At 57.6% G+C, this 18,998-nt stretch overlaps 4 protein-coding genes across 4 annotated transcripts; 3 read left to right on the top strand and 1 right to left on the bottom strand.

The window, feature by feature from the left end:
• Nucleotides 1-1,022: 1,022 nt before the first annotated feature.
• Nucleotides 1,023-1,403, top strand: JDV02_003081 (uncharacterized protein; the record flags this gene model as incomplete). The annotated part of the gene is made up of 1 exon (XM_047984172.1): nt 1,023-1,403. The coding sequence occupies one exon, from the start codon at nt 1,023-1,025 to the stop codon at nt 1,401-1,403; it is 381 nt and encodes a 126-aa protein (XP_047840145.1).
• An 8,543-nt stretch (nt 1,404-9,946) lies between these two features.
• Nucleotides 9,947-11,496, top strand: JDV02_003080 (uncharacterized protein; the record flags this gene model as incomplete). Its single annotated transcript, XM_047984171.1, has 2 exons — nt 9,947-10,500; nt 10,557-11,496. 2 exons carry the CDS (start codon nt 9,947-9,949, stop codon nt 11,494-11,496), a joined length of 1,494 nt encoding a protein of 497 aa, XP_047840144.1.
• A 2,057-nt stretch (nt 11,497-13,553) lies between these two features.
• Nucleotides 13,554-15,655, bottom strand: SCS7_1 (4-hydroxysphinganine ceramide fatty acyl 2-hydroxylase). The gene is made up of 3 exons (XM_047984170.1): nt 15,218-15,655; nt 14,233-15,141; nt 13,554-14,175 (listed from the first exon to the last, which is right to left on the bottom strand). Exons 2-3 carry the CDS (start codon nt 14,988-14,990, stop codon nt 13,785-13,787), a joined length of 1,149 nt encoding a protein of 382 aa, XP_047840143.1. The 5' UTR covers nt 14,991-15,141; nt 15,218-15,655; the 3' UTR covers nt 13,554-13,784.
• A 1,542-nt stretch (nt 15,656-17,197) lies between these two features.
• JDV02_003078 (uncharacterized protein) lies at nt 17,198-18,886 on the top strand (the record flags this gene model as incomplete). Its single annotated transcript, XM_047984169.1, has 1 exon — nt 17,198-18,886. One exon carries the CDS (start codon nt 17,198-17,200, stop codon nt 18,884-18,886), a length of 1,689 nt encoding a protein of 562 aa, XP_047840142.1.
• Between the last annotated feature and the right edge of the window lie 112 nt (nt 18,887-18,998).

Here is an 18,998-nt window from a genome sequence, read left to right as displayed (position 1 = left end):
TGCCTGGTGCCGGCTTCGTCGACTTGAACGGCAAACGCGTCTATACAAGTCTGAATCGCGACCAAACACCGCCTGGCGCCGGCGGTGGCAATCGCGCTCTGCCATAGGCTGTTGCCACGGCCCCTGTCTTCTCCTGAAAGGCTTTGTTCCACTGCGCCACCCCATATGCTTGTTTCAATGCCGCCGTTTCGTCTTGGAAAGAAATCCCCTGCGCTGCAGCCTTCGGTTCGATGCGTCGAAACGTGTTCGAAGCACGGGTTGACCCAGGCTCACCCGCTGTTGCGCTCGACAATGCCGAGCCGGCCTCAGCCCCTGACCGGGGCAGCTGAAGGCCACTGCCTCCCTCCGCTCCGTTTGCCGCCCCCGCAGCCCTGTGGAAGGCACATTTCACGGCCTCTGTTTCGTCATGAAACGATATCGTTTGCAATTGCAGGCTACCTACCACTGGCCCGTTCGGTCTGACGCGTCGGAACGGACCTGCCTCCTTCGGCAGCAATGGCCTGCTGGAATCATCCATGGTCGAGGTATGCCGCTTACTCCCCGAAGCTTCCTGGCTGCTCAAGAACATGGACAGGAGGCGTCCACAATCAGCGCCGTCCCAACCACATGCCTTTATCTACACTTCCCCGCATACCCTTGAGCGTGGCTGACCCGACATCCACTGGCACTCCAGCAAACCCCGGATCATCTACCATTGAAGATATGTCTCGGTGCCGACCGGTCACATGGCAAAAGCAACGTTCGCCTTGGACCTTCTTCCATTACGAGACGGCAATTGCCATTGGCAGCGTCGGTCGCCTCTCAACCAAAGCCAAAGACAAGACACCCATGCTGCATGCAACTCCCTGGTGAGACACTTCCCCAAATCCTCCACCGCCCTTTTATCGACCTGAGCAAACGCTCTCGCCACTGCGCTCTCGCCTTCTAGCTCTTCGCTTCCCGCTGTACCGCCTACCCTTAAAGACGTTGACCACCAGCCGCATCATGCCTTCCAACAGAGTCACCGCGCGCCGTTTCATACAATGGCTGCCACTTACCATGATCAGAACACGGCCGTCCTCGGACGGAAACTCTTGGAAAGCCAGAAGTATGTCGGAGGAGACATGTTCATGATGGCCTTTGTTCAGCCTGCCGCTGTCCCAAACAGATTCGCCTACCCAGACGACCATCACGTGAAGGGACTCAACGCCGAAACCCTCGCCAAGATCCAACTTCCGGGCCCCCCGTGGCTGTCCGCGCCAGAGTACGCCCCTTTCCTACGAGACGCTGAACCCCTCTCGCCGTACATCTTCTTCAGCCCCAACATCTCCTTGTACAATCAGCAGATAAACGCGTCCGAGTGGGCAAACCAGTGGTTTTTCATGACCGGCCGTGTTCACTCGTACCACGGGCCTTTGTCGTGACGGGCAATCTGCTACATTCCGCTGCCCGACTATGGCGTATACCGCTTGCAAACCGTTTTGTGAATCTTCCAATCCGCCCTCTGGTGCTCCCTGTTACAATAGGCCACTGTTAAACATCCTCCACACTTCTTCACCCCCGTCACCTTCCCACAAACTTTACAAAATAGACCCTCCCTACAGAGACCCGCGCCATTGTTGGCATCTCGCCTGATCTCTCCCATGATATCCCCCAATTCTTGTCGGATCGCCATCTCGCACGCTCCCTGCTCACACACCGCACAGACGTAAACCCCAATGGCCGGGTCGCTCACTCTATGCAGCCAGGACATTGTGTGTTGCAGAACATCTGTTGCTCTGGATCCACAACTTTCGCACGATGCGCCCGATGCATCTCGGCAAGCCTGAACCCGTGCCTTCACGATGGGCGCCACTGTAGCCACAATCCAATCATCGTATGCACTTCCGCCTCCGCTCAATTGGCTTTGACGAACAAGGTCCTGCGGAATGTCGTGCATAAAGCGTAATGTTTTCTCGCCGCCATTGCAGTAGAATTCGAAACGTATGGGCATAACCGACATGGCTCGGCAGATAAGGTCAATGGCCCATTAGATAGAACATGCGTGTTGGCCCTGGACGCCCATCTGGCACCTCCCCCACGCTTTATCAATCTTCGTTCTCGTGCCGTGACTGTATTTGCTTTTCCTCCAACACGTAGCATCACCCCATTTGCCCAACGGGCGACAGAGAATCCGGGATTCCCCAGCCTGACCTGCACACAATGCCCCACACTGCATGCAGGGTCCTCCAAGCCCACTACTTACCGTTTCACTGCCTAAATATCCTCCTCCAACCCTCCAACATTTATCTCGAGCTTGCAAATGCCTTCTTCGTTCCTCAAGGCTTTGTGCGCAACCCGCGACCGGGTTGCCTTCCCCTGTCTACGTGACCGCCTTTTCCCCCCCTGCGGGAACCCTTCCGTTTGGTTTGCCTCTCGCTTCGCCCTTTTCGGCATCCCTCTTCGCCTTTTTTGGCCTCTGTCTCAAGTCGTTCCGTTCCTGGTTCCTTCTCGTTCATCGGGCCTTCCCTTAGCCGTAGGACGTTTTTTTGCTTTTGGACACCTGCCGCTCCCCCGCTCTCCTGTCCTTCCCCGCGCGTACGTACGCAGAAAAATAGAGGAAGCACCCCTCCTGGTGATGTGATGTGATTGGTCAGTTACGTTGCCCGTCCAGCGCCGGCCCTGGCCCTAACTGCTTCTCGTTTCTCTCCAGCTTCATTACCACTCCACCACTCATCGCCAAGCCACTCGATCGCCTCCCCCATCGTCCTGTCACTCAGCTCCTCCAGCCTTGCCTGGGCGGACCGCATCTCTTCCGGCACCCGGTTGCCGACGAGGTCCCTTTCCCGCACCTTGGACACTAGCATGATGCCGTCTAGCGTTCGGCAGCGCGACAGCTGCACGTACAAGCTGTACGGGTCGCACTGCGCAGGCACCACTCTGCCGCCGATGGTGGTCGTCCGCGTGCCTCGCAGCTCCAGCGCCACCCGATCGAGCGACCTGCCCTGCACCTTGTAGTCGGTGCACGCGAACGCCGCCGTGCACGGTAGCCCTTTCCGGCTGACGTCGTGTTGTTGCCACGGCCGCTTTCGCTGGCGCTGGATCTTCACGCTCATCGGAGTCAGCAGCACCGTTCCGGGTGGCATCCCGACGAAGTGGAGATCCCTCGTCGTCTCGGACGCCAAGACCAGTCCCGCCGGCGGCCCGAAGTGGATCGCCGTGTCGGCCGAAACCCGGTATCCCGGGAACGCCTTATCGACAATGACCTCCGCCGCCGTGTATCCACCGCCGTTCGTAACTTTGAGGCCCTGGTACGTATTTCGATTCACGACAACCGGCATCCCTGGCACGAACATGAAGACCGCCGGCACGGGGATGGCGCTATCGTCTCCCTGGTTAAGGACCATGATGGCCTCCTCCTCCGTCGGGACGCCGTTCTTCCACTTGTGCTCCGAGATGAAGACGCGCATCATCGACCGCTGCTGCATCTGGAAGGCCAAGCTTGCCTCCATGTTGAGGTTCCAGCGGTTCCTGTTGAGCGGCGTCACCACGGTGATGCCCGTTTCCCACGGGATCCGTCTACCCTGCTGATAGCATCTTGAGTTGAGCAGCTCCAAGTCGGACTGGTCCTGATCGCCACGCCGGATCCGCGTCAGCAGCCTCTGCAGCTCCGGGTCTCCCGCGGCGCGCATCTGCTCGTCCAGCATGACGACCGACGTGAACGTATTCCACAGCGCGTGTGCCTTGTCGTGCTGGTGTCGTTGCTCGGCCTTGAACGAGTTGTCTACGTCCCACGAAATGGCCGCGCTGGGCAGCAGGATCGATCGCTCCTGTACAGGTCGGAATTGGTGGAAGTCACCGCAGAAGACGACGACCGGTATGCCGCCGAAGTCTTGCTGCGAGCCGCGGAGCCGGCAAAGCTGCTCGTTGACCGCATACAGCGTCCGCGCACCGAGCATGCTCACTTCGTCGATGACGAGCACATCCTTTTCCTGCCAGTCCATCCGTGACTGGCCATGGACGAACCGCTCCGCCTGTTTCGGCAGCTGCACCCCATCGACGTCCTTGACGGCGCTGGCGCCTCCCGTCGCGTCATTTGAGAATCCGCACGCAGAGTGTATGGTGATGCCGCTGATCCTCGCCGCGGCGGCTCCGGACGTTGCTGTGATGAGTATGCGGTTCGACATGCCTCTCGCGGCGAACAGGCCCACGAGCGCTTCGATGACGCGCGACTTTCCCGTCCCGCCTTCGCCCCCGATGAACTGGCACAGCTGCCCGCCGTCAGCCCTGTCGCTCCCCCCCACGCGATCTAGTTGCCGGCAGATGACCAGGAGGGCTATCGACTGCCTTTTGTTCAACGTCGATTGCTTGGCCCACTCTCTCCCCGCAGCGAGAAATGAACGCGACAAGCCGATCTGTACCTCCATTCCCGCGCCCCGGGCCTCATGCCGCTCCGGCGCCTCGGTCGCCGCTACCTCGATGCTGTCCTCTCCGAAACCACTCATCACGGCGCGCAGAGCAGCACTGTGGTCCGCGCCCGCGACAGAGAGTCGGCCTTGTATGCCTTGAATCATCCTCTCCCTCTCCTTCGATGCGCTCATCTGCTGCGATTTGATGCCTCTGACTTGGTCCTGCGCCGGCAAAGGCGCCCCCGTGAACGCCTCGCCCGGCAAGTTTATTCTTCGAACACTTGTCGCCCGCATTGCAGCTGCTTCAAGCTCTGTCGACGACCCGAGAGCCGAGTGCTGGAATCGTCCAAGCTGCTGCAACATCCTCCTCAGCTCTGTCGAACCGGCGGTCACCTGGCTTGGGCCCAGGGCGGTTCGTATGACGTCCATGAGTCGCGTCGCGTCTCCAACTTTGCCGGCCTCGTACGCTTCCCCGGTTGTCTCGGCCCCGTCGCCTTCGTCAAAGTGCGCCGCCGTTGCATAATCGTCTGCGCATGATGCTGCCCATTGTTTGGCGTCGCGTTTAGCGTCCTCGGCAGATCGCCGAAGCAGCTGCACGTTTGCAACGAGGCGCGATATACGCGGGGAGAGGGCGCTCTGCGCCCGCGTCCAGATGTCGTTGATGTCGCCGCTTTCTTCATGAAGGAAAGACTCCCACGGCACGAACAGCGCGAGATGCTGCACAGCCGCCCTTTACGTGAGAACAACAATAAGCCCTGGCCGACCAGAAAAACTCGCCGGGCTACGTACCTTCGGTGGCATGCCTCGCCCTCCTCCGAGTTGTTGAATTCCTTGCTCAGGTAGCCGTCCAGACAGACAGTCGCCTGCTTGCCAGGCCGCCTCAGCACCTGAACCCAGTCTTTACCCGTCGGCCACGACTCCTCGAGGGGTATCTCTCCCCACGCTGCCGCAGGCTCCCAGCCGCTGACACTCCGCCGTTTCAGCCGCACGATCGAGACATAATCGTACAAGCAAAGGCCTGCCAAGACTTTGCCACGATGCTGGTAGGCTTCCACATGGCTGAGCCTGTGACCAGCTTCCTCGACGACGATGGACTCGTCCACCACCGCGTCCTCGCTGACCGTGGAGCCGCTCGCCCGTCGCAGATGCCGCCACCGCCGGAATATGTGCCAGTAGAGCGGCGACGTATTCAAGTATGCCCAGGCGCTACTGTTCGAGAACTCTGTTGGATAGCCCAGGAGATGAGCAACGACCTCGACCTGCGACAAGGACCGCTCTGTGAAAACCCGGTTTGCAACCTTCATCAGGAACTGTCGTGTTCTATTCTCGTTGGCGCTGACCATCATTTCATTCCCTCCGCCAGCTCCCTCCTTTTCATTGGTTACGCCATCGCCGCGCATCGACGGCAGGAGCTCTGCCGCCGTCACCGCTCTCTTCCATATCGGGTCTTCGGCCTTGGTCGCGTAGTTCGTCACATAGTAGATGAGGGCCATGGTCTTCTGCTGCGTTGCTATGAACGAGATGTCGTGGTTGTGCCGCAGGCCCACGGCCACAGCCTTGTTCCACCGGTTCACCAAAGGGTGAGTCCGTCGAATCTTGAGGATACCGTCGTCTGTGAGAGACGTCCTCTCCACCAATTTCCACGGCGCCTTGAATCGGCACAGGCTTCCCTGCTGCCGCGGTTTACCAAAAGAGTACTTGACGCACGTCGCGCTATGGGTGTGGATTTGCGTTGCGCCAGCACAGAAATTTGCTTCCTCGTCGAACGCCGAGGAGAACTGCTCCATGTTCTCCAATTTGCGAGAAATATCCCCGACGACCGACCTCTCTGCTTGCATGGCGCAAAAGGCTTCCGTGTCAAACTCCTGCAAGCCCTGTTAGCTGCATTCAGTTCGGAAGCGCGCCGTCACCATCCATCGCGCACGAGCTGATTCGTCCTGTATAACATTACCTCGGAGAAGACGCTATCAACATAGCGGGCGATACGCTCCTTGTACTCGTCACCGCCCTCGCCGCTGACGTCGTCGAAGGCTGATGCCAGGCGCGCATTGCCTTGCAGCCAGAGCAAGCCATGGACGTGCAGCGCCCCTCGCTCGTTTGTCTCGACAGCACCAAAGTAGTGGCTGATGCGCCCAAACACCGATTCACCTCCCACATTGACATACTTCTCGAAAAATAATGCCATTTCGCGGTGGAAAAAAATCGCTGAGCTTGCCGGGTCCGATACGGCCAGCCTCGTACGCTTGTATGCATTCTCAAGACTTTCCAACAACGCCTCTGCCGCACGCGGATCGTGTATCCGGTACGCTGCCAACCGCAGCTTCACCGGGTTCGTGAGGTCGTTTGGATTCAGCGTGTACCATATCGCAGGCACGCCTCCTACGACGATGTTGGACTGGATCTTCCGACGCATGGTCAAACGCCCTTCCCTCGACATAGGCTGCCGATGCCCGTACAGCGACAGACTCCTCAGCAGCTCCTTGACACCGTCATCATTTGTCTTACCCGTCTTCTCCAGCTCCACGCTTGCTGCCGCCAGTCTTTCCGCCGTCATTGACTGCACTATTCGCTCGACGTTGCGGAAATTGTTTCTTGTCACGCTCAGCATGCTCGCCCGGCGATTTCTCGACCTCACCCCCATATTGAAGACGAGGAACGCAAAGATGTGGTGCGTTGCGAATCGCCCACCATGCCGCCGGAGTACGATATCGGCCCATGCCCGGAGATGGAGATTCCTCGATGCCACGAGAGCACCAACCCCAGTCTCGCCTTCCGATGCCCTGAACGCCATCGCGGAGTACGCAGGTGCTGCGCCGTCGGCCACATCCTCTTCCGCCAATTTTGGGCCTCCCAACCCAAACGGCAGCAGAGTAGGGAACGTTTTGGCAAAGAAGGCCGCTTCCGACGAATCAGCAAAGTCGTCTCCCCGAGAAACGCTTATGAACGCCTCGCCACCATCCCCTGTTGCCGACGGTCCTCCATCCGACGTTTGTATCCGGGCAGACGGACCCGCACGGCCGACGCCCGCTGCGCCGCTAACGGCATGACACGCAAAGCGCAACTTCTCGGCGTCGGCCACGTCCGGCGCCCCATCCAGTGGGAACATGCCGGACGACGTCACCTCGTCAATCACCTCGGTGACACCTCCGCCGCGCCCACTGCCTGCGGCCTCATCACTCTTGTCTGCTCGATTTTCGTTGACATCCCCTTCTCCAGGGTCCTGCTCGCCGGTGAGGGATGCCAAGATCTCCTCGATCGCCACCGGGCCTCCTTCGTCCAGGCCCCGTTCCGCAGGTGGCACGACATGCGCCGTTCGCGTCTTTTCCCACGCAGACGGTTCATGCCGCTCCATGCGTCCGTATACGGCTGCCGGGACACCGTCCACTGATGGCCCCCAACTGTCCATCTCGGCCGTGTCAATCCTGATGTTGGCATAGTGAGGGTTGTGCCGCTTCAACCAGACGAGCGCTCTCTCGACTACGCGCCGCCTGACCGACAGCAACCCCGATAGATCACTGTGTGACGGCTTTTCCGGGCCCTGCCATGAGACACAGATCTCGTCCATGACTCTCAGGAGCGGATGCGGCAACACATCAGTCACAAGCTCTTGTACGTTGTTTGGGAATACCGTGACATGGCCCTTGATGTGCTTCGGGTACTTGACATCCTGCCTCTGCCCAGTCGAGACAGAGTGCCGCGTAAAGAGGCCATAGCAAGAATTCGGCGCGATCAGCTTCTCCTCGACTGGGGACAACCCTTTAAGCTCCTCCGGAAACATATGCTCGCAGCCGAGCCGGCTGTGAAGCTGGCTTGCCGGAGACAGACTTCCACGGCTCAGGTACCGCTCGCACTCCCCGCAAATAGCCACGGGAGAGCCGCTGGGGAAACAAGACGGGCAGGTGAAAGGGGAACGGCCACGCGCAAGTGGCCGTCTCAGCTCCCACTCCTCCCAGGCAATGTTCCCAAGCTCCTGCTCCGTGCGTTTGCGATAACACACACAGCAGGTGTGGATCGGTAGCGTCCTCTTGTCGTGGAAGGCTCGGTAGAAATCTCGGGCCGTTGAGACCTTTTTTTCGTGTGGGATCGGCACGCACCATGTCTGCTCCCTGGACAATCGCTCGGTCAACTCGTGCTGGTCTTCGAGATGGCAGACGACACTGGCTAAGGCATCCGCTTGCTCATTTAACGTCCACCCCTTTGTTTCGTCCATTCGCATGCGTTTCCCCAAAGGGCCTTCGTCCTCAGCTAGGCATGTTCGCTTTCTTTGCGCTTGGCTCCCATCGACCCCCTCTGCCGTTGCGTGAAGAGGCCGCAAAGGCGCAGAACCCACGTTTAGCGGCGTCCGGCTCTGTCCTACCTTCTTCCCCCGGCCGGGCCGTGCAAGAGACGCTCCCAACCCCCGCGATCTAGGCCTCTTTGCTGCATGGCCGTTCGGGGCCGCTACCCTCCATACTTCCACGTTGCCTCGAGGCCCACAGTACTGGCTAGAACCTGCAGGTATTTCCTCAATCGGACCCGATGCCGGCCCGGACGGTCGAAATGCAGTTCGAGCATGCGGATCCTGACCCGCCTCTCGAGGCCCCATTTCAAGGCTCACCCGTGGCCCCGGCCGGTCAAGGCGGTATGTCACGCGCTTTGCCCCGTCAAACGCGAAATAAGTCGGTTTCGACACCTTGAATGGCAGCCGCGCCTGTACCAACCGGCCCCCTGATCCGGCGCCAGTAGGTAATTGTGTTGATGACTGCGCTTCGACGTAAGCTTCCGGCGCAACTCTTGTTTCATGCTGAAAAGACGCGTTCCACTGTGCCACGCCGTACGCCTCCTTCAGAGCTGCAGTTTCGTCCTGGAACGTTACGTATCGCGTCGAGGAGGCCTTCGCTTCGAGGCGTACAAACGATCTACCACTGTTGGCAGGTACACCGCCTTGTAATGCTGGTTGCGACGATGGCGACCCGTTTCCTGGGCTGATACGGCCGGCCTGAGGTCCAGACTCTTGTTCCGCTTCGTCCGGACGCCGTTCTCTCTCGCCGAAGGCCACATCCATGGCTCTTACTTCGTCACGCAATGACATCAGTTGGACCTGCCTGCAGGCTTCTACAGACCGATAACAACCCCTACTTCCAAACAACTCATCTAGCCCATCCACTTTATACCAATCTTCCCTCCCACCTCCTCAACCACGGGCCCTGCCCTCCTTCTGCCACAGAATGAGCTCCGCCACGAAGAAACAAAAATCTTTCGCTTGGTAAGGATCGTCGTCAAATTCACCTAAAACCAGACCAATGCGTCTCTTTTGCCCTCTCTGTCCGCCACTCCATTGCGCGATACCCACCTCGGCAGCGAACTTGAACCAAATCATGCAGCGTTTCTTTTGCCAACCACCGTTACTGTCCGACTCTGCAAGGAGCTAGAGAGACTCAAGTTTCAAACTCCTCAAACCCAACCAATATTCCCTGCCCGTGCACCTCCTTTATGACACAACACGCAAGAATCGTCCACCGCTACTTCTTCCATCGTGCCTTCCCGACACTTTGACGTCCATATATCTCCAAACTTCCTACTTGCTTCACCAGCAATTTATGGCCCCCAGCACCGAAGGCCGCTATGCCCAGATCACGACTCCACGAGCCTGGATCACCATTCGCTACTCTCCGTTTCAAGCAATGTCCGCCTCTCAACAGCGACAGGCCCTCCCCGGCCTCGACCGAAAACCTCTAGACAGTCAGAAATATGTTGGAGGAGACATGTCCATGATGGCCTTCCTCCAACCTTGTGCTGCTCCGGTCAGGTTCGCCAACCCCGATGAACATCATGTGAAGGGCCTCAATGCCGAGACCCTCGCCAAAATCCAGTTGCCCAGTCCCCAGTGGCTTTTGACCCCAGACTACGCCCCGATCGCAGACGGCTCCGGGACGACTCCACCGTCTGTCTTTTTCAGTTTGAACATCTCATTGTACAACCAACAGATTGATGCTTCCGAGTGGGCTGACCAGTGGTTTTTCATGACCGGCCGTGTCCATCCTTTTGCCCTCGCGTGGGAGCTTGAGAGGCGTGATGGTCTCGAGTCGGACGAAGACAAGGTCGACGAGTACACCATACCTGTCTTCGTTGTGCGCGATCACAGTTTCCAGCCGTAAGTTCCCGTGCCACGCCAGCTGCGGCCATGGCTCCTTGACCACTTCACTCCAGAGTATCCCCTCGCCTTCTCTGCTCATCAACCTCAACCCCCTCCATGATGCCGATTGTCTCCTTCACCGGCCCCGTCATCGGCGCCGGCCTGGACCGCCTTCACGAGAACATCGCCTCCGCTTTCGACGAAGCGCAACTCAAATGCTGTGGGTTCGTGCAGCTATCAACGTTTTTATGCCCCGGGACACCCGACAAAACGCCGTTCAGAGGATTCCATCCCTTCCAAGTCTTTGTCATGTTTCCTGTTCATGCCAATCCCTGGACCTCACTCTGCAAGAAGATGGTAGAGAGACGTGACTCCCAGTTCCAGCCAGGCGCGCCATTCACGTGCACAGGAAAGGTGGCCGGGCTGCTAGCCCACGGCTTGATGCGGCAGCCTCCGGCCTTCGAGCAGGACTACGTTTTTATAGTTGTCCCCGATACTTGGACCTTCCTCGACAAGACCGCTTTCAATCATCCGCTCGCAAGCAAAGCTTCTCCCACGACGCCAAAGAGACCTGTCGGGACTGTCTCCGAATATGACGATGCCATGGCTCGCTTCACCTCCACAAGGAAACGGAACCCGCCTCCGAGCGGCACCGCGCCTGCGACACCCGTGTCCCTGGCCCCAACCTCCGCAAGTGGCTCCAACAAGAGACGGTCTCCTAGCCCTACTCAAACACCGTCAAAGCGGCCGCGGCTTTCCCCTATTTCATCAACCATTGTCGCTGCCTGCGACACCGACGACTCCGTCTCACAAGACAGCTATGATGGCGTCGACGGCCCAAGTGTCGGCCCGCCCGCAACTCAGAATGTACCTGACTCTGCATCATCCAAGACGTCAACGTCCGACCCGTCCCGACCTCAACGTGTTCGCCAGCCTCCAAAGAAATTTCAAGGACCCGCTCGAATCACCGAAGGGCAAGACCATGGAAACAAACCGCTATCTCAGAAGAAATGAACCAAATATACTGGAAGGTCACTATCTCGCGACTTCCTTCCGTTGTGTCGGGTAACGCTCATGACGTGTACCGCTTGCAGGCTCTCTTATGAACCTTCCAGTCCCCTTTTTGGTGATCTCTGCTACAGTATCCGACTGTCCAACATCCTCCGCATTTCTTCACTCCAGCTGTCTCTCCGCAAACCTTGCACATGACAACCTCTCTGCACTGCGCCGAAGGTTCTTTGTTTGGAGTACGCCTCATCTCCGCCATGATGTCCCCAAGCTCCTGTCGTAGCTCCATCTCGCACCCGCCGCCCCCCTCACATACGGCGCAAACATAGACCCCAATGAACGGGTCGCCCGCCTTGTTAAGCCACGACATGACATGCTGTAGGATGTTTGTTGCCACAGATCCACAGTTCTCGCAGAATGTGCCTGACGCGTCTTGACAGGCTTGCGCTCGCGCCTTCAAGACGGGCGTCACCGCCGCCAAAAAGCAATTATCATATGCACTGCCTTCTCCAACGAACTGACTCTGTCGAACGAGCTCATGAGGGATGTCATGCGCGAAATTTAACGTTTCTTCCCCTCCATTGCAATAAAATTCGAATCGCACAGGTAGTGTCGCCATGGCCTATCCGAATTTAGGACCGAAGAGAATAAACAACATAATAGAGGAAGACTCCAATTTGATTGCCTTTCTGGCACTTTTAAAATTCTTATACCCCTTGTTCCTGCCCGTTCATTGCTTTTTTTTTTCCAACACGTAGCACCGGATCATTCGCTCACTTCTCAGTAGTGACTCAGGGGTATCCCAGCCAATCTAACAGGCGCCTTCACTCGCTCGCGTTTCCTGCAGATTCCTAATCCCCACATTTCTACACGGATCTTCATCCGATCTTCAATTTCACGACCAGAGCTGATAAACTGCCCAACTTCGTTCCTCAAGGCCTTTTGCGCAACCCGCGACCGGGTTGCCTTCCCCTGTACACAAAGGAAAGCTATGCCAATTTAGGCAGTGACGGCTGCCTGCTAGGCAGCCGTTTCTAGAGTGGGTTGGCCCGCTGTACGATAGTATACGGCCTGTGGCTGTCCTCTGTGCGACACGAGCACCAACGAAAGCGAGCGGAGCGGGCCAACAGGAGAGGCGGAAAGCGAGGGGGGAAAGGTGGCTACAGGTGGCCGCGGGTGGGGCATAAAACCTCTCGGAACTACGTTCCTCAAGGCACGGCTGCGACTGTCGACTGATTGGATTTTTAGTTAGAGGACTTTGTAAGTAGAAATTTGGTTGCCCGAGACGTCTTGATACCGTTGCTGCCGTACTGGACGTCGTCACACTCTAAAAAAAAAAAGTTCCATCGCCGGGCTCTGCCTGGTGTAGGGGAGCTGGATCAACGGAAGTCTAGGTCTGCGCCAGGAGACTCGACTTGATGCTGCGGCCATCATCACCAGCGACGACTGAAAGTCCTTGCACCCCACTAATGGGGTCGGCCATCGAGTTCGCGTCATACGCATCAGATACACTGTTCGTACTCGATGTATTGGCTGCGGTTATGCCCTCTGATGGAGAGACGGTTGTGGTATTCCCTTGCCAAACACTCCCAAGATGCCACACAGTACCACTCGATGCACCGCAGACCGCATAGGTCCAATGAATGCAGCAGTTGATTACAGGTCATTTGCATCAGAAGCAATGCTCGTGCTCGATGGGTCGAATGCGGCCGTGACCTTTCATGAAAACCCTTTGGATATCCCTTGGCCTAACAGCCTAAAAATTCCCCATAGCGAGTTGTCCTACGCAGGAAACACTGCGTCATAATCTACGAAGGAACTACTAAACACACCGATTCCACCACCGCCAGAGCCAGCTTAATCGTGCGCCTCACATGACAAGCCTAGGCGGCCGCGCATCAAACACAAAGTACGACTAACGGCTGACAATACATCTTATGCGTCGCCAAGAGTTCGAATTAAGCTGAGGACTGGGCAAGGAAAGAGAGGCATGGTATGGGAATAAGAGGCAGGACACAACAATGACGAAGGCCAATATCGTAAGAGGAGAAGGATTTTGATAAGGACCAGATAGTCGATTGCTACTAGGGGGTGGTCGATATCTCTGTTACACCTCCGTATGCGTATCAGTATGATGCACCTTGTAAGTTGTATCCAGTGTTCAGACGCCCTCAACAAACGACTGCTAGCCGCCACCAAAATCGACAATGTCGCTGCCACTGACACCTCTAGCCAACCTATTTCGATTACAGTCGACGGGAATGCGCAGAGGCAACCAGACCACCGAGGATGGCTCATTTGGTCTTGATGGAGGGCTGCAGCTCTGTGCTAAAGATTGTGTCCCAGAACTTGCTGGTGACGCCAAAGCCGAGGTCGTAATCGAGGAAGTGATGCTGGAGATGGTACTTCTTCAGCCGCCCGAACCACAGCGAGGGATTCTCGTGATGCAGGAAGTAATGGGTCAAGTCGTAGCAGATGTAGCCAAAGACGCTGCCGCAGTACACGGCAGTGCCCACGTACCAGTTATACGCGAAGACGAACTGGTATAGCTTCCAGAAGGGAGTAGCCAACACAACGAAAAGCACAGGCGGCATGACTAGACGGTACTTGTCCATGGGCAAATAGTGGTGGATGCCGTGGAGCAAGAAGTGCGCGGTGATGCCGACCCTGTTGTCGGGCAGATAGCTGCAGGGTTTATTAGCCAACCCTTCAGGCCCAACACGTTGATTACGGCAAACTCACTCATCGATATGGAAGAGGAATCTGTGCATGCAGTATTCGATTAATGTCCACAGGAGCACACCAAACACCCAGTAGGCGGCAGTGATGAGGGGACTCTCGTGGCCTTGGTTTGCCAGATAGACTCCGTAGCAGACGCACGGCAGCCAAATGGTCGGCACCATCCACCATGGAGTCTTGGTGAGCGGCTCGAGGAAGTTTCCAAACAACGGGGCCGAGTCACCACCCTTGTAATGTCGTGGGCGATGGACCTGGTCCATGTAAAACTCTTTGCTGAAGCGGCCGTTCCAGACCTGGAGGAAGAGTGGCCGGTTGAGATCCAGGAACTTGTATTTCCTGTAGTCCTGGGAGATATCCGTCTCCCTGCTCAAATCCTCTTCGCAGGACATACCAGTTCGAGGGTGGACATAGAATGTGGACGGTTCGGTGGCCACAGAGCCGTTCAACGCGCCGTTGGCCTCGGCCTTAGGATGCGCGAAGCTGTTGGCGCCCACAGCCTTTTCTGGGACCATAAGACCGGCTAGCAATTCATCCAAAACATCGTGCGCGGCCTCCGAATGCGGATGTGAAGTCGGGCCCTTCAAGATGTCCCCGACATCCTTGCCGGCATACTGCAGCAGCAAGTCGCCACCGCCAGGATGATCGTCGACAAAATCCGTCACATCGTACACCTTAGTGCCGATGGCAACGAAGCACGATGCGGCGGACGCGTGCGATTCCACCTCGGCGCGAGTAAACGTCGGCAGCGTTCGGGATGGCATTGTGATGTCGGAACGTTCGGAACGTCAGCGATAGGAGAAACGAGACGGCGCGTGGAAGAAAGGAGGTTCCAGGGCGGCACTCATACCCAGAACAAAAGCGAAATGGTCACAGCAGCGATGGCGACCCTTTTAAAGCGCCAGAAGATAGTCGCTTTACCGTAGGTCAGTCTCGAGTCGAAGGATGGCGATGCAACATCGATCAGGAGTCGACGAGGAAGTAGGCTCACTTTCAACTGGCCCCACAGAGGGACTTCCATCATGTCCAATCAGGGCGAATATATCATCTCAATTCTGAAGGTTAGGCTCCTCGCAGAAGGAGAACATCGCTCTGATCCTCCGCCAGACGCCTTCGGTCGTCCGCTGTTTATCCACTTGTGCTGTCACGACGCTCGTGCCCTCAGCTGACGCATGAGTAAGCTAGCAAAGACGTGCTAATTCAAACCGACCGTCTCTCCAGTCGTCGGGTAGTTATGCATCCTTGAAATGCAACAGGACATATGGGAAGGCGTATGTATTTGTTGTACGTTCGCTCGGACGGCAGCCGTAGATGGGGTGTCTGTTCAGGAACTTGTGCCATGGATAGATATAAGATAGTTGAGTAAACTGTATATGTGAAGTGGCTAATCGACGACAATAGTAGCGCTACCGGTTTACAGAGCCGTTCGCATTAATGAGAGTTTGAGCTGATTGATCCTACGGGCGAGATCCGAATTACTGATCAAACCCATTTGCCTCGCTTCGCTATGTGGCGTGAGCTGTGGGGTAACAAGCTCCACGTATATGCCACCCAGGCTGCCGCGGAGGCTCATAACAGGCCAGCAATATCATGGCTAGCCGCTGTAATTCCCCACTCAGCCTGACCTCAACAAATGCGTAAAGGATTGCATGCAATAACTGTGACATTTGGAAACGCGGACGGCCAAGATTAGAGGCTGGACGACTGATATCCTGGTATGGGATGAAATGCTACAGTATACGTCCGAACTGCCTCACTAACACCGACACCTTCACAGGCAATAGCGGGAGCGAATGCGGCAGACATCAAAGAGGCAGAAAATTAAAAACGAGAGACGAGTAATGGATCTGTAAGAGAGAAACGCGCGACTGCGGAGGATATTGCGCAACGTACATAACTCATTTCCGGTTTTGCCGAGAAGGCGAAGACAGTAAGGGAACTCTATTAAGTATATGCCACGAATGGCATTCCTTCTCTGAATAGTAGCCGCTAGCACTATATTGCAACCGAACCCGGGCTATACCTAACATATATCGGAGTAGCTAGTCATTAATCTTAGCACCCGGAACGCGGAAGTCTCGCCCTTGATATAAGCGGTCGACAGAATGGCTCGTATGGATGGGTGGATTCAAGATAACCGGCGAGTAGCCTTAGCCAGCAGGTTGAAGCGTTCAACTACCTATCGAAGAATTGCGATCTTGCTGACACGCTCCAATAAGTCCGCGATAACAGTCGTATTTTGCGTGTTCACTGCAAGAATCCCCATCACCGCCGACGGTCTCTCCGATGTGAGATAAGGGTTTCCTGTCCTAACATTGCGCCTCGCAGCCTCTTCCTTAGTCGTTTCCACTCATACCGTTCCCACGTTGTTAGTTCTCGTTCTGAATTGCGAGCTAATCTGGCCGCGGACGACGCCCACATTGTGGACAAGGGCGCCTCGCGAGGCCTGGTTCCGCGTGAATATTCCTATGTCGTTGACGAAACGTTTGAAGGCTACCAAGTACAACTCAGGTGGTTTATTGGGTTCCATTCTTTCGACAAGTACGCCCCGCGTCGGCTGTTGATCTCTTTGGCGTGTACCTCGGCTCGTGGAGCCTACCCATTCTATCTGCAGTGGCATCCAAGTCGACTGTGTTGACTGTCACCGGGTCAGGAAGGATGGCCATCCTGGAACGGCAAGCACGACAACGGACGTGATTGAGCAACGAAATGGCCGACGGGCTTTTGCGCCTCGCTACACTACCTTAGCACATGATCATTCGTCTCTTGACACAGTGTCCTATACCGCGGGGCCCTACATCTTGCGCAGCTTCCCCTAAACCGTCATCCCTCTTCGCCACCCCATCACCCCACAGCATCTAAGACCAATATACTGGCGCCGACGAATACGGCGGAGACGTGTGTACGGCGAGGTCTCAATGCTGAAGTTCTGAAGAGTTTCGCAACGGCGAGAGCAGCAATCGCCACCGCCATGGCATCCAAGAACCCCATCATCATCGTGGGCGTCGGTCTCGCCGGGCTCGTGGCCGCTTTCGAGCTACAGGAGAAGAGTGTCCCCGTCGTCTTCGTGGAACAGGAGAACGAGAACAACCTGGGCGGACAGGCCTTTTGGTCGCTCGGTGGCATCTTCTGCGTCGACTCAGCCGAGCAGCGACGCATGGGCATCAAGGACTCGCGCGAGCAGGCCTGGCGCGACTGGCAGGGCTCGGCAGCCTTCGACCGCGACGACGAGGACGTCTGGCCGCGCCGCTGGGCACGCGCATTCGTCGACTTCGCGACGGATGAGATGGAGGAGTACGTCAAGGCGCGCGGCATGGGCTTCATGGCCAACGTGGGCTGGGCCGAGCGCGGCGACGGCACGGCTAGCGGCCACGGCAACTCGGTACCGCGGTTCCACTTGACCTGGGGCAGCGGCCCGGAGGTGGTCCGGGCCTTCGCCGAGCCCGTCCGGAAGGCGGCGGACATGGGCCTCGTGCAGTTCCGGTGGCGGCATGTCGTGGACGAGGTCGTCGTGGACGAGACATCGGGCCGCGCCGTCGGTGTCAGGGGCCGCGTCCTCGAGCCGGACGACGGGGCGCGAGGCGTCAAGTCATCGCGCGTCGAGGTCGACCGCTTCGAGCTGCACGGCGCCGCCGTGCTTATCTCGTCGGGCGGCATCGGCGGCAACCTGGACGCCATCAAGGCCGCGTGGCCCGTCGACCAGCTCGGCCCCAAGGTGCCCGAGCACTTCGTCATTGGCGTCCCCGCGCATGTTGATGGTCGCATGATCGGCATCGCGGAGACTGCGGGTGCCCACGTCATCAACCGCGATCGCATGTGGCACTACAACGAGGGCCTCGAGAATTGGAACCCCATCTGGCCCGGCCACGGCATTCGCGTCTTGCCCGCGCCCTCGTCGCTGTGGCTCGACGCCACGGGCAAGCGGCTACCGCCGTTTCTCTTCCCGGGCAGCGACACACGCGGCACGCTCAAGTATATCTGCAGCACCGGGTACGACTACACGTGGCTCGTCCTCAATCAGGCCATCATCGCGTGCGAGTTCGCCTTGGCAGGCTCCGAGCAGAACCCCGACATCACGGGCAAAAGCATCTGGCTGCTGCTGACGCGCGTCTTCGGCTCTAAGGGCACCGTCCCCGTCCAGAGCTTCCAGAAATACGGCAAGGACTTTGTCGTGCGCGACACGCTCGACGAGCTGGTCGAGGGCATGAATAAGCTCGCCGCCGAACGCAACGGCCCGACCCTCGAGCTGGTCCAGATCCGCGACGTGGTCGAGGCCCGCGACGCCCAGATGAACAACGCCTACTCCAAGGACGCCCAGGCCATGCTCATCAAGAACGCCCGGTCCTACTGGCCCGATAAGCTCAGCCGCGTTGTCAAGCCCCATCGCCTCCTCGATAAGGGTAATGGGCCGCTTATTGCCGTGCGCATGAACCTACTGACGCGCAAGACGCTGGGCGGCATCGAGACGAACCTTAGCAGCAACGTCATGCGCGCCGACGGCACCCCCTTCCCCGGTCTATATGCCGCGGGCGAGGCGGCCGGCTTTGGCGGCGGAGGCGTCCACGGATACAACTCGTTGGAGGGGACGTTTGTGGGCGGCTGCATCTTTTCGGGGCGGGCAGCGGGGAGAGGCATTGCCGAAGAAGTATCCAAGGCCTAGAGTGGGCATTGACTTTGAGTGGTCCTGGTTGGCGATTCTATCCTATCCCGTGCATGTATATAGATATTGTCCCTAACGCTTCGGTACACTCGATGGTCAATATGATACTGCT

The sequence above is a fragment of the Purpureocillium takamizusanense genome, chromosome 2 (genome assembly GCF_022605165.1).
Source record: "Purpureocillium takamizusanense chromosome 2, complete sequence".
In the NCBI taxonomy this organism is placed as follows: domain Eukaryota; kingdom Fungi; phylum Ascomycota; class Sordariomycetes; order Hypocreales; family Ophiocordycipitaceae; genus Purpureocillium; species Purpureocillium takamizusanense.
The sequence above is the reverse complement of the archived record's forward strand: the minus strand, read 5'-3'. Positions and strand labels throughout refer to the sequence as shown.